At 63.0% G+C, this 11874-nt stretch overlaps 2 protein-coding genes across 2 annotated transcripts; both read right to left on the bottom strand.

Moving 5' to 3' along the window:
* Positions 1–1797: 1797 nt before the first annotated feature.
* PPP1R11 (protein phosphatase 1 regulatory inhibitor subunit 11) lies at positions 1798–5061 on the bottom strand. The gene is made up of 3 exons (XM_088538275.1): positions 4938–5061; positions 3039–3147; positions 1798–1991 (listed from the first exon to the last, which is right to left on the bottom strand). The coding sequence occupies exons 1-3, from the start codon at positions 5007–5009 to the stop codon at positions 1798–1800; spliced, it is 375 nt and encodes a 124-aa protein (XP_088394401.1). The 5' UTR covers positions 5010–5061.
* A 2755-nt stretch (positions 5062–7816) lies between these two features.
* Positions 7817–11252, bottom strand: POLR1H (RNA polymerase I subunit H). Its single transcript, XM_088538274.1, has 4 exons — positions 11117–11252; positions 10943–11043; positions 8997–9106; positions 7817–7856 (listed from the first exon to the last, which is right to left on the bottom strand). Exons 1-4 carry the CDS (start codon positions 11250–11252, stop codon positions 7832–7834), a joined length of 372 nt encoding a protein of 123 aa, XP_088394400.1. The 3' UTR covers positions 7817–7831.
* Positions 11253–11874: the final 622 nt, after the last annotated feature.

Below are 11874 nucleotides of genomic sequence, written 5' to 3'. Positions count from 1 at the left end.
TCCCAGGCGTCCGGGAACGGGACTGGGGGGGGGCCCAGGCGTCCGGGAACGGGATTAGGGGGGGCCCAGGCGTCCGGGAACGGGACTGGGGGGGCCCAGGCGTCCGGGAACGGGGTTAGGGGGACCCAGGCGTCCGGGAACGGGATGGGGGGCCCAGGCGTCCGGGTTGAGGCTGGGGGGCCCCAGGCGTCCGGGAACGGGATTGGGGGGGTCCCAGGCGTCCGGGAACGGGATTGAGGGCCCAGGCGTCCGGGCGGGAAGCTCGAGGGTCCGTACGGGAAAGTTTCGGGAAGGGGGAACGGGGGTTTCGGTGCGGGGGGCGGGCGAGGAAGGGCCCAGGCGTCCGGGGACGCGGAGGGGGCCCAGGCGTCCGGGACGGGAAGCTGCTCCTTGGGGGTGTGAACGAGGACCCCGAGGGGTGCAGGAAGGGGCCCAGGCGTCCGGCTACCCCCCCCCGCACCCCCCCAAAATCCCCGTCAAAACAACAACCCCGCCGGGCGCGGGGAGGGGCCCCGGCGTCCGGGCGCCCGCAGCAACGTGCGGCTCCCGCACGTGGCCCGGACGCCGGGGCCCCCGCCCGGGGCCAGAGCCGGGCGCCCGCAGAGGGGCCCCGGCGTCCGGCCGGGCACGCGGGGCCCGGCCCGGTCACATTCCTCCCGTCCCCACCCCGGGTGACGTTTCCGCTCCGGGGACATTTTTGGGCGCTTCGTTGTTGCCGCCTGTCGCCGCGGTTGTTGTTTTGTCCCCCGGTTGTTGTTTTGTCCCCCGGTGTCCCCGACGCGGGTGACGTTTTTGTCCCCCCTTGTTGTCCCGCTCCAGCCTGGCCGCCCGGCTCCGGGCCGACTCCGGCCCCATCCCGACTCCGACGGCGCCGGACGGAGCCCAAGGGGCCCCGGAGCCCCCCGGGTGACGCCAATAAACGGCCCTGGGGGGTTCCCTGGTGTCGCCTTTAATTCCCGCTGGGATTCGGGGTGGGAATGGGAATTCCGGGAGCAATGTGAGGGGGTTGGGAAGTGGGATTTGGAGCTGGGAACTGGGATTGGAGCCGGGAATTGGGATTTGGAGCCGGGAATTGGGATTTGGAGCCCGGACCTGGGATTTGGAGCCGGGAACTGGGATTTGGAGCCGGGAACTGGGATTGGAGCCGGGAATTGGGATTTGGAGCCCGGACCCGGGATTCGGAGCCCGGACCCGGGATTCGGAGCCGGGAACCGGGATTCGGAGCCCGGAACCGGGATTTGGAGCTGGGAACTGGGATTGGAGCCGGGAATTGGGATTTGGAGCCGGGAATTGGGATTTGGAGCCCGGACCTGGGATTTGGAGCCCAGAACCGGGATTTGGAGCCCGGAACCGGGATTTGAGCCGGGAATTGGGATTTGGAGCCGGGAATTGGGATTTGGAGCCCGGACCCGGGATTCGGAGCCGGGAACCGGGATTCAGGGCTGGGAATGATCCCAGACCTGCCGCTGGGGACCGCGAGCCGGGATTTGGTGCGGGGAGATGGAGAGCGGAGCTGCCGTTTAGGGATGGGAGTCGGGACGCGGGGCGGAACGCCGGGATTCAGCGCCGGGAATTGGGATCCCGGAGCCGCCGTCGGGAGCGGGGTGAGCGCGGAGCGGCCGGGATCGGGATCCCGGAGCCGGGATGGGGGGCCGGGATCGGGCGCCGGGATCCCCCGCTCCGACCCCGAGCGGATCCGGAGCGCCGGGGGCAGAAACAGCCCCCGGCTCCGCGCCGGGAAAACCGGGAAAAACCCGAGCGCGGAGCCGGAATTTGGGGGTCCCGGGGGGGGGGGGGTCAGTGCTCCATGGGGGGCTGCGGCGGCGGGGGGGGCGCCGCGGGGGGGGGCAGGGCCGCCCCCCGGCCCCGCTTGTGGCCCCGCACGCAGTGGCCGTGGCCGCAGCCTTCGGCCTCCTCCTCGTCCTCGGCCTCCGCGTCGCTCTCGCTCGAGCTCTCCCCGAACGGCCGCGGCTTCTCGTAGATGCAGCAGCCTGGAAGGAAGAGGAGCGGGAATGACGGGGGGGGGCCCGGCGTCCGGGAAAGGGCCCCGGCGTCCGGGAAGGGCCCCGGTGTTCGGGAAGGGCCCAGGCGTCCGGGTGGGGGGGGTGCTGCAGAGGGGCCCAGGCGTCCGGGAGGGGGCCCAGGTGTCCGGGAAGGGCCCAGGCGTCCGGGAAGGGGCCCAGGAGTTCGGGAAGGGCCCAGGCGTCCGGGTGGGGGGCCCAGGTGTCCGTAAGGGGCCCAGGCGTCCGGGTTGGGGGACCGGAGGGAATGAGGAGGGGCCCCGGCGTCCGGGAAAAGGGCCCCGGTGTCCAGGAAGGGCCCAGATGACCAGGAGGGGCCCCGGTGTCCGGGAAGGGCCCAGGAGTCCGGGAAAGGGCCCAGGAGTTCAGGAAGGGCCCAGGCATCCGGGAGGGGGCCCAGGCGTCCGGGGTGGGAGACCGGAGAGAATGAGGAGGGGCCCAGGCGTCCGGGAAGGGGCCCAGGCGTCCGGGTGGCGGGGGTGCTGTGGAGGGGCCCAGGTGTCCGGAAGGGGCCCAGGCGTCCGGGTTGGGGGACCGGAGGGAATGAGGAGGGGCCCCGGCGTCCGGAAGGGGCCCAGGCATCCGAGTTGGGGGACTGTAGGGAATAAGGAGGGGCCCCGGCGTCCGGGAAGGGCCCCGGTGTCCAGGAAGGGCCCAGGTGACCAGGAGGGGCCCAGGCGTCCGAGTTGGGAGACTGGAGAGAATGAGGAAGGGCCCAGGCGTCTGGGAAGGGCCCAGGAGTCCGGGTGGGGGGCCCAGGTGTCCGGGTTGGAGGGGAAAGCGGGAATGAGGGGGGGCCCCGGCGTCCGGGTGGGAGGGTTCTGCAGAGGGGCCCAGGCGTCCGGAAAGGGGCCCAGGCATCCGGGTTGGGGGCGGGAAGGTGCAGAGGGGCCCAGGCGTCCGGGAAGGGGCCCAGGCGTCCGGGGGGGTCCTGGTTGCATTGGGGGTATCACGGAGGGGCCCCGGCGTCCGGGCAGGGGGTGGTTGTCGCGGAGGGGCCCCGGCGTCCGGGCTCACACTTGGACGAGCGGCGCCCCAGGTGCTCGTTGTCGACGGTGTCGCTCGACCACTCGACCTTCTTGCGGGGCTTCCGCTTGCGCAGGCGCAGGGTGACGCTGCGGTTCTCCTGGGACAGGCGGCGGCGCCGTCACCGCGACCGGCACCGGCACCGTCGGCACCGTCACCATCGTGTCACTGGCACCATTGTCACCATCACTGTCGTCATCACTGTCACCGTGACTACCGCTATCACAGCCACCGTTGTTGTCACCGTCACTGTCACCGTTACCGCTCCCGTCACCACCACGGTCACCATCATTGTCACTGTTACCATCATCGTCACGGTCACCACCATTGTCACCGTTATTGTCACTGTCACTCTTCTTGTCACTATGACTGTCTCTGTCACCCTTATTGTCACCATTACTGTCACCCTTATTGTCACCATCACCATGACCATCACTGTCACCATCACTGTCACCGTCATTGTCACTGTTACCATCATCAGGGTCACTGTCATTGTCACCATTATTGTCACTGTCATTGTCACTCTTCTTGTCACTATGACTGTCACTGTCACCCTTATTGTCACCATCACCATGACCATCACTGTCACCATCACTGTCACCGTCATTGTCACATCGTTGTCACCCCCACTGTCACCATTACTGCCACCGTGACCGTCAGTGTCACCATCATTGTCACCGTCACCATCACTGTGACCATCATTGTCTCCATTACTGTCACCGTCATTGTTGTGTCACTGTCATTGTAACTACCACTGTCACCATCACTGTCACTGTTACCATCACTGGTACTGTCACTACCACCGTCACCATCATTGTCACCGTTACTGTCATCGTCACTGTCACTGTCATTGCCCCCTCACTATCACTGTTATTGTCACCATCACGTCACTCTTCCTGTCACCATGACTGTCACCGTCACCCTCATTGCCACCATCACTGTCGCCACCGTTGTCACCGTCACCGTGACTGTCAATGTCCCCATAATTGTCACTGTGACTATCACTGTCACCATGACTGTCACTGTCACCATGACTGTCACCGTTACCATTATTGTCACCATTACTGTCACCCTCATTGTCACCATTGTCACCATTGCCATCATTGTCACCATCATCGTCACCATCACCGTCACCGCCACCATCACTGTCACATCATTGTCACCACAATTGTCACCCTCATTGTCACCATTGTCACCATCACCATCATTGTCACCATCACTGTCACCGTCATTGTCACCATCACTGTCATTGTCACCGTATCACTGTCACAGCCACCATCATTGTCACCATCACTGCCACTATCACCATCATTGTCACCGTCACCGTCACAGTCACCATTATTGTCACCATCACTGTTATTGTCATTGTCGCCATCACTTTTCCTGTCACCATGACTGTCACCCTCATTGTCACCATCACTGTGACTGTGTCACCATAATTGTCACCATCAACACCATCACCATTACCGTCACCACCATTGTTATGTCATTGTCACCATCACCGTCACAACCACCATGACTGTCACCGTCACTGTCATTGTCACCACCATTGTCACCTCACCACCGTTGTCACCGTCACCGTCACCATCACCACGACTGTCCCCACCACCTTCATTATCACCCCTGCTGTCACCATCACTCTCATTGTCACCCTCACTCCCATTGTCACCGTCACCACCGTTGTCACCGTCACCATCTCCTGCCCCCCCCCCTCCTTGTCCCCTCCTTGGGGGGGTCCCCAACTGCCCCCCCGAGTATTTACCCCCCCCCCCCCCCCCCCCATATTTACCCCCTCCCCGGGTATTTACCCCCTCCCCCCGGGTATTTATCTCCCTCCCCCCCCGCCTTTTGTCCCCTCGCGGCCGCCGTCCCCCCCCCCCCCTCCCTCACGGGCTCCGTCCCGCTCTCGGTGACGGTCGCGGTTCCGGTTCCGCCGCCGCCGCCTCCCGCCGCCTCCGCCATGGCGCCGGCCCGGACCGCGCGGCCGCGGCCGCCGCTGCCGGGGGGACGGCGCCGAGCGCCGCGCCCGCTTCCGCTTCCGGCCCCGCCCCGAGCGGGAACGGCCCAAGCCCGGGGACTCGCCGCCCCCGGGGCGGTGCCCGCCGCTTCCGGGCTCACTTCCGGCGGGTGCGCCCTGAAATGCGCTCCCCCAGCGCGGCGCTTCCGCCGTACAGGGCGCGCTGCGCATGCGCGGGGCGGGGCTGGAGGAGGTGGCAAGGGGCGGGGCGGGACTTTTGGGGCTAATACGGGGTAAATAGGGTCTGGGGGGCAATTGTGGGGCTAATAGGCGGTAAATAGGGTCTGGGGGGCAATTGTGGGGGCAAATAGGGTCTGGAAGGGGGTAAATAGGGTCTGGGGGGCAATTGTGGGGGCAAATAGGGGGTAAATAGGGTCTGGGGGGCAATTTTGGGGCTAATAGGGGGTAAATAGGGTCTGGGGGGCAATTTGGGGGCAAATAGGGTCTGGAAGGGGGTAAAGATGGTCTGGGGGGGCAATTCTGGGGCCAGAACGGGGTAAATAGGCTCTGGAAGGGGGTAAATAGGGTCTGGGAAGCAATTTTGGGGCTAATAGGGGGTAAAGAGGGTCTGGGGGGCCAATTCTGGGGCCAGAAGGGGGTAAATAGGGTCTGGAAGGGGGTAAAGAGGCTCTAGGGGGGGCAATTCTGGGGCTAATAGGGGGGTAAAGAGGGTCTGGGGGGGCAATTCTGGGGCCAGAAGGGGGTAAATAGGGTCTGGGGGGCAATTCTGGGGCTAATAGGGGGTAAAGAGGGTCTGGGGGGTAATTCTGGGGCCAGAAGGGGGTAAATAGGGTCTGGATGGGGGTAAAGAGGGTCTGAGGGGGGGCAATTCTGGGGCTAATAGGGGGTAAAGAGGGTCTGGGGGGGCAATTCTGGGGCCAGAACGGGGTAAATAGGGTCTGGAAGGGCGTAAATAGGGTCTGGGGGGCAATTTTGGGGCTAATAGGGGGTAAAGAGGGTCTGGATGGGGGTAAAGAGGGTCTAGGGGGGGCAATTCTGGGGCCAGAAGGGGGTAAATAGGGTCTGGAAGGGCGTAAAGAGGGTCTAGGGGGGCAATTCTGGGGCTAATAGGGGGTAAATAGGGTCTGGGGGGGCAATTCTGGGGCCAGAACAGGGTAAATAGGGTCTGGAAGGGGGTAAATAGGGTCGGGGGGGCAATTCTGGGGCTAATAGGGGGTAAATAGGGTCTGGAAGGGGGTAAATAGGGTCTGGGGGGCAATTTTGGGGCTAATAGGGAGTAAATAGGGTCTGGAAGGGGGTAAAGAGGGTCTGGGGGGGCAATTCTGGGGCTAATAGGGGGTAAAGAGGGTCTGGGGGGTAATTCTGGGGCCAGAACGGGGTAAATAGGGTCTGGATGGGGGTAAAGAGGGTCTAGGGGGCAATTCTGGGGCCAGAACAGGGTAAATAGGGTCTGGAAGGGGGTAAATAGGGTCGGGGGGGCAATTCTGGGGCTAGAAGGGGGTAAATAGGGTTGGGGGGCAATTCTGGGGCTAATAGGGGGTAAAGAGGGTCTGGGGGGCAATTCCGGGGCCAGAACAGGGTAAATAGGGTCTGGAGGGGGGTAAATAGGGTCGGGGGGGGCAATTCTGGGGCTAATAGGGGATAAAGAGAGTCTGGGGGGGCAATTCCGGGGCTAGAAGGGGGTAAATAGGGTTGGGGGGCAATTCTGGGGCTAATAGGCGGTAAAGAGAGTCTGGGGGGGCAATTCCGGGGCTAGAAGGGGGTAAATAGGGTCTGGGGCGGACAATTTGGGGGCTGGAAGGGGGCAAATAGGGTCTGGAAGGGGGTAAAGAGGGTCTGGGGGGCAATTTTGGGGCTAATAGGCGATAAAGAGGGTCTGAAGGGGACCATTCTGGGGCTAATAGGGTGTAAAGAGGGTTTGGGGGTAATTCTGGGGCCAGAACGGGGTAAATAGGGTCTGGAAGGGGGTAAATAGGGTCTGGGAAGCAATTTTGGGGCTAATAGGGGTAAAGAGGGTCTGGGGGGCAATTCTGGGGCCAGAAGCGGGTAAATAGGGTCTGGAAGGGCGTAAAGAGGGTCTAGGGGGCAATTCTGGGGCTAATAGGGGGTAAAGAGGGTCTGGGGGGGCAATTCTGGGGCCAGAACGGGGTAAAGAGGGTCTGGAAGGGGGTAAAGAGGGTCTAGGGGGCAATTCTGGGGCTAATAGGGGGTAAAGAGGGTCTGGGGGGTAATTCTGGGGCCAGAAGGGGGTAAATAGGGTCTGGAAGGGGGTAAATAGGGTCTAGGGGGCAATTCTGGGGCTAATAGGGAGTAAAGAGGGTCTGGGGGGGCAATTCTGGGGCCAGAAGGGGGTAAATAGGGTCTGATTGGGGGTAAAGAGGGTCTGGGGGGGCAATTCTGGGGCCAGAAGGGGGTAAATAGGGTCTGGGAAGGACAATTCTGGGGCTAATGGGGGTAAATTTGGGGGGGCATTTGGGGGGCTAAAGTGGGTAGAAAGGGTCTCAGGGGGGCGATTCTGGGGCTGGAAGGGGGTAAATAGGGTCTGGGGGTAATTTGGGGGTTAAAGGGGGGTAAATAGGGTCTGGGGGGCAATTCTGGGGGGGTGACACCCCAGTCCCAGCGTCCGCAGGGGCTTTTATTGGGGGCAGAAAACAGCGGGAAGCGGGTAAAAAACCATGGAAATGGGTAAAAAAACCCACAGAAACGGGGGAAAAAACACAGGAAGGGGTAAAAACCTCACAGAAATAAGTAAAAAAACACAGAAAGAGGTAAAAATCCATGTTTGGGGGTTTCGTCTCCGGTGCCGTCAGGAATCCTCCTTTTCCTGAAACCTGCGGAGAGATGAGGGGGGTCAGGGGGATCCGGGGGAATCCAGGAGGATCCGGTGGGATCCAGGCGGATCCAGGGGGGTCAGGCGGATCCAGGAGGACCTGGGGGGATCTCCAGGGGGATCCCGGTGGATCCAGGCGGATCCAAGGTGTTCTGGGGGGCTCAGGTGGATCCAGGGGGATCCCAATGGATCTGGGCAGATCCAGGGGTCTCCAGGGGGATCCCAATGGATCCAGGCAGATCCAGGGGTGTCCAGCAGATCCAGGCGGATCCGGGGAGCTCCAGGGTGCCTGGGGGGATCAGGCAGATCCAGGTGGATCCGGGGGGATCAGATGGATCCAAGCAGCTCTGGGTGGGGGGGGGTCAGGTGGATCCAGGTGGATCCGGGTAGATCCAGGGGTCTCCAGGGTCTCCAGGGGTCTCCGGGGGATCCCGGTGGATCCAGGCGGATCCAAGGTGTTCTGGGGGGCTCAGGTGGATCCAGGGGTCTCCAGGGGGATCCCAATGGATCCAGGCAGATCCAGGGGTGTCCAGCAGATCCAGGCGGATCCGGGGAGCTCCAGGGTGTCTGGGGGGGATCAGGCAGATCCAGGTGGATCCGGTGGGATCAGATGGATCCAAGCAGCTCTGGGGGGGGGTCAGGTGGATCCAGGGGTCTCCGGGGGATCCTGGTGGATCCAGGCGGATCCAAGGTGTTCTGGGGGGCTCAGGTGGATCCTGGGGTCTCCAGGGGGATCCCAATGGATCCAGGCGGATCCGGGGAGCTCCAGGGTGTCTGGGGGGATCAGGCAGATCCAGGTGGATCCAGGGGGATCAGATGGATCCAAGCAGCTCTGGGGGGGGTCAGGTGGATCCAGGGGGCTCCGGGTAGATCCAGGGGTCTCCGGGGGATCCCAGTGGATCCAGGCGGATCCAAGGTGTTCTGGGGGGCTCAGGTGGATCCAGGGGGCTCCGGGTAGATCCAGGGGTCTCCAGGGGATCCTGGTGGATCCAGGCGGATCCAAGGTGTTCTGGGGGGCTCAGGTGGATCCAGGGGGCTCCGGGTAGATCTAGGGGTCTCCAGGGGATCCAGGGGCCTCCGGGAGATCCCGGGGGCTCCAGCAGCATTCCCAGTATTCCCGGCATTCCCGGCATTCCCTCACCGGCAGCGGGGACACGTGTAGAAGACGCTCTGGCCCTCGTCGGCCGAGCGCGTCTGCCGCGTGCGGAACGCCATGGAGCCGTGGGAGCAGCGGGGGCAGCGCCGCTCCACCTGCGGAATTCCCATTCCAGGGGGTTATTCCCATTCCATAGCGGGGTATTCCCACCCCGTAAGGGGTTATTCCCATCCCAAAGGCCGTTATTCCCAACCCATAGGGGGTTATTCCCATTCCACGGGGTTATTCCCAACCCATAGGGGGTTATTCCCATTCCAGGGGGTTATTCCCATTCCATAGCGGGGTATTCCCACCCCATAAGGGGTTATTCCCATCCCAAAGGCTGTTATTCCCAACCCATAGGGGGTTATTCCCATTCCAGGGGGTTATTCCCGTTCCATAGCGGGGTATTCCCACCCCATAAGGGGTTATTCCCATCCCAAAGGCTGTTATTCCCAACCCATAGGGGGTTATTCCCATTCCCCGGGGTTATTCCCATTCAATAGAGGGTCATTCCCACCCCGTGAGGGGTTATTCCCATCCCAAAGGCTGTTATTCCCAACCCATAGGGGGTTATTCCCATTCAATAGAGGATCATTCCCACTCCGTAAGGGGTTATTCCCATCCCAAAGGCTGTTATTCCCACTCCGGGGCGATTATTCCCAACCCATAAGGGGTTATTCCCATCCAATAAGGAGTTATTCCTATTCCAGGGTCGGAATTAGAGCATCCCCAGGGGGATTATTCCCTTCCAGGGAAGAGTTATTCCCATCCCATAGGCAGTTATTCCCATCCCATAGAGAGTTATTCCTGTCATTCCCATTCCAAGAGGGGATATTCTTGTCCCATGGGGGCTTATTTCCCCCCATCCCAGCGGGATTCCCAACCCAGGCCCCTCATCCCAGCAGGATTCCCGCCCCAGACCCCCCATCCCAGCGGGATTCTGGACCCAGACCCCCCATCCCAGCGGGATTATGGACCCAGACCCCCCATCCCAGCAGGATTCCCAGATCCCCCATCCCAGCAGGATTCCCGCCCCAGACCCCCCATCCCAGCAGGATTCCCAGATCCCCCATCCCAGCGGGATTATGGACCCAGATCCCCATCCCAGCGGGATTATGGACCCAGATCCCCATCCCAGCAGGATTCCCACTCCAGACCCCCCATCCCAGCGGGATTATGGACCCAGACCCCCCATCCCAGCGGGATTATGGACCTAGATCCCCATCCCAGAGGAATTATGGACCCAGATCCCCCATCCCAGAGGGATTATGGACCCAGATCCCCCATCCCAGCGGGATTATGGACCTAGATCCCCCATCCCAGCGGGATTATGGACCCAGATCCCCATCCCAGCGGGATTCCCGCCCCAGACCCCCCATCCCAGCGGGATTATGGACCCAGACCCCCCATCCCAGCGGGATTATGGACCCAGATCCCCCATCCCAGCGGGATTCCCGCCCCAGATCCCCATCCCAGCAGGATTATGGACCTAGATCCCCATCCCAGAGGAATTATGGACCCAGATCCCCCATCCCAGTGGGATTATGGACCCAGATCCTCCATCCCAGCGGGATTCCCACCCCAGACCCCCCATCCCAGCAGGATTATGGACCTAGATCCCCATCCCAGTGGGATTCCCGCCCCAGACACCCCATCCCAGCAGGATTATGGACCTAGATCCCCATCCCAGAGGGATTATAGACCCAGACCCCCATCCTAGCGGGATTCCCGCCCCAAATCCCCCATCCCTGCAGGATTATGGACCCAGACCCCCCATCCCAGCGGGATTATGGACCCAGACCCCCCATCCCAGCGGGATTCCCGCCCCAGACCCCCCATCCCAGCGGGATTCTGGACCCAGACCCCCCATCCCAGCGGGATTATGGACCCAGACCCCCCATCCCAGCGGGATTCCCAGCCCGCCCCCTCCATCCCAGCGGGATTTTCACCAAGGGGCCGTCGGAGCCGCTCAGGATCCGGGGGCTCCCAGCGGCTCCCGCCCGGGGCCGGTTGAATTCCACGGCGCTTCTGACAGCGGCGCCCTCCAGATCTGCGGGAATGCCGCGGGATTCGGGATCCGGGAGGGCTCTCTTCCCGCCCCGGCGGCATTCCCGGGCACCCACCGGATTCCCGGAGCAGCAGGAGGCAGCGGGAGCAGCGCAGGGCGCCGGAGCGGCCCGGCCGCGGCAGCACGGAGCCGCAATCCGTGCAGAAACCGGGAACGCCGGCAAAGCGCCGCGGGGGGGGCGAGGCCGCCATGCCTGGGAATGGCGGGAATACCGGGATGGGGTGGGGGGGGGCCGGGAATACCGGGATGGGGGGGGTGTCCCCCCCAGGGAACCCAAATGGCCCCTATTGCCCCCCTAGTGCCCCTAATTGCCCCCCAGTGCCCCTAATTGCCCCCCCTTTTTGAGCCCCAATGGCCCCCATTCCCCCTAGTTGCCCCCCCTTCCCCCTAATTGCCCCCCTTATTGAGCCCCAATGGCCCCTAATTGCCTCCCCACCCGCCATTGCCCTCCTATTGCCCCCCCATTGAGCTCCAATGACTCCTATTGCCCCCTCAGGGACCCTAATTGCCCCCTCATATTGAGCACCAATGGCCCCCATTCCCCCAATTGCCCCCCCATTGCTCCTATGCCCCCCATTGCCCCTTATTACCCCCCTTCCCCCCCCCTTATTGAGCCCCAATGGCCCCTAATTGCCTCCCCACCCGCCATTGCCCCCCTATTGCCCCCCAGGGACCCTAATTGCCCCCTACTACCCCCCATTGCCCCCCTACTGCCCCTCCTTATTGAGCCCCAATGGCTCCTATTGCCCCCAGGGCCCCTAATTGCCCCCCACCCCCTATTGCTCCCCCTTATTGAGCCCCAATGGCCCCCAT

The sequence above is a fragment of the Tinamus guttatus genome, unplaced genomic scaffold (assembly GCF_059628265.1).
Source record: "Tinamus guttatus ecotype Peru unplaced genomic scaffold, ASM5962826v1 Tinamus_guttatus_pri_ptg000967l, whole genome shotgun sequence".
Lineage (NCBI taxonomy): Eukaryota > Metazoa > Chordata > Aves > Tinamiformes > Tinamidae > Tinamus > Tinamus guttatus.
Note: the sequence above shows the minus strand (reverse complement) of the source record. Positions and strands in the feature narration are given on the sequence as shown.

What these genes read in the sequence shown, in the direction of transcription:
- PPP1R11 (XM_088538275.1), bottom strand. Translation starts at nt 5,009, where the DNA reads ATGGCGGAGGCGGCGGGAGGCGGCGGCGGCGGAACCGGAACCGCGACC. An exon ending in CCGAGAGCGGGACGGAGCCC is followed by an intron (nt 3,148 to 4,937) that starts GTGAGGGAGGGG and finishes CGCCTGTCCCAG; the next exon opens with GAGAACCGCAGCGTCACCCT. An exon ending in GGGGCGCCGCTCGTCCAAGT is followed by an intron (nt 1,992 to 3,038) that starts GTGAGCCCGGAC and finishes TCTTCCTTCCAG; the next exon opens with GCTGCTGCATCTACGAGAAG.
- POLR1H (XM_088538274.1), bottom strand. Translation starts at nt 11,252, where the DNA reads ATGGCGGCCTCGCCCCCCCCGCGGCGCTTTGCCGGCGTTCCCGGTTTC. An exon ending in CCTGCTGCTCCGGGAATCCG is followed by an intron (nt 11,044 to 11,116) that starts GTGGGTGCCCGG and finishes GCATTCCCGCAG; the next exon opens with ATCTGGAGGGCGCCGCTGTC. An exon ending in GCGGCTCCGACGGCCCCTTG is followed by an intron (nt 9,107 to 10,942) that starts GTGAAAATCCCG and finishes GGAATTCCGCAG; the next exon opens with GTGGAGCGGCGCTGCCCCCG.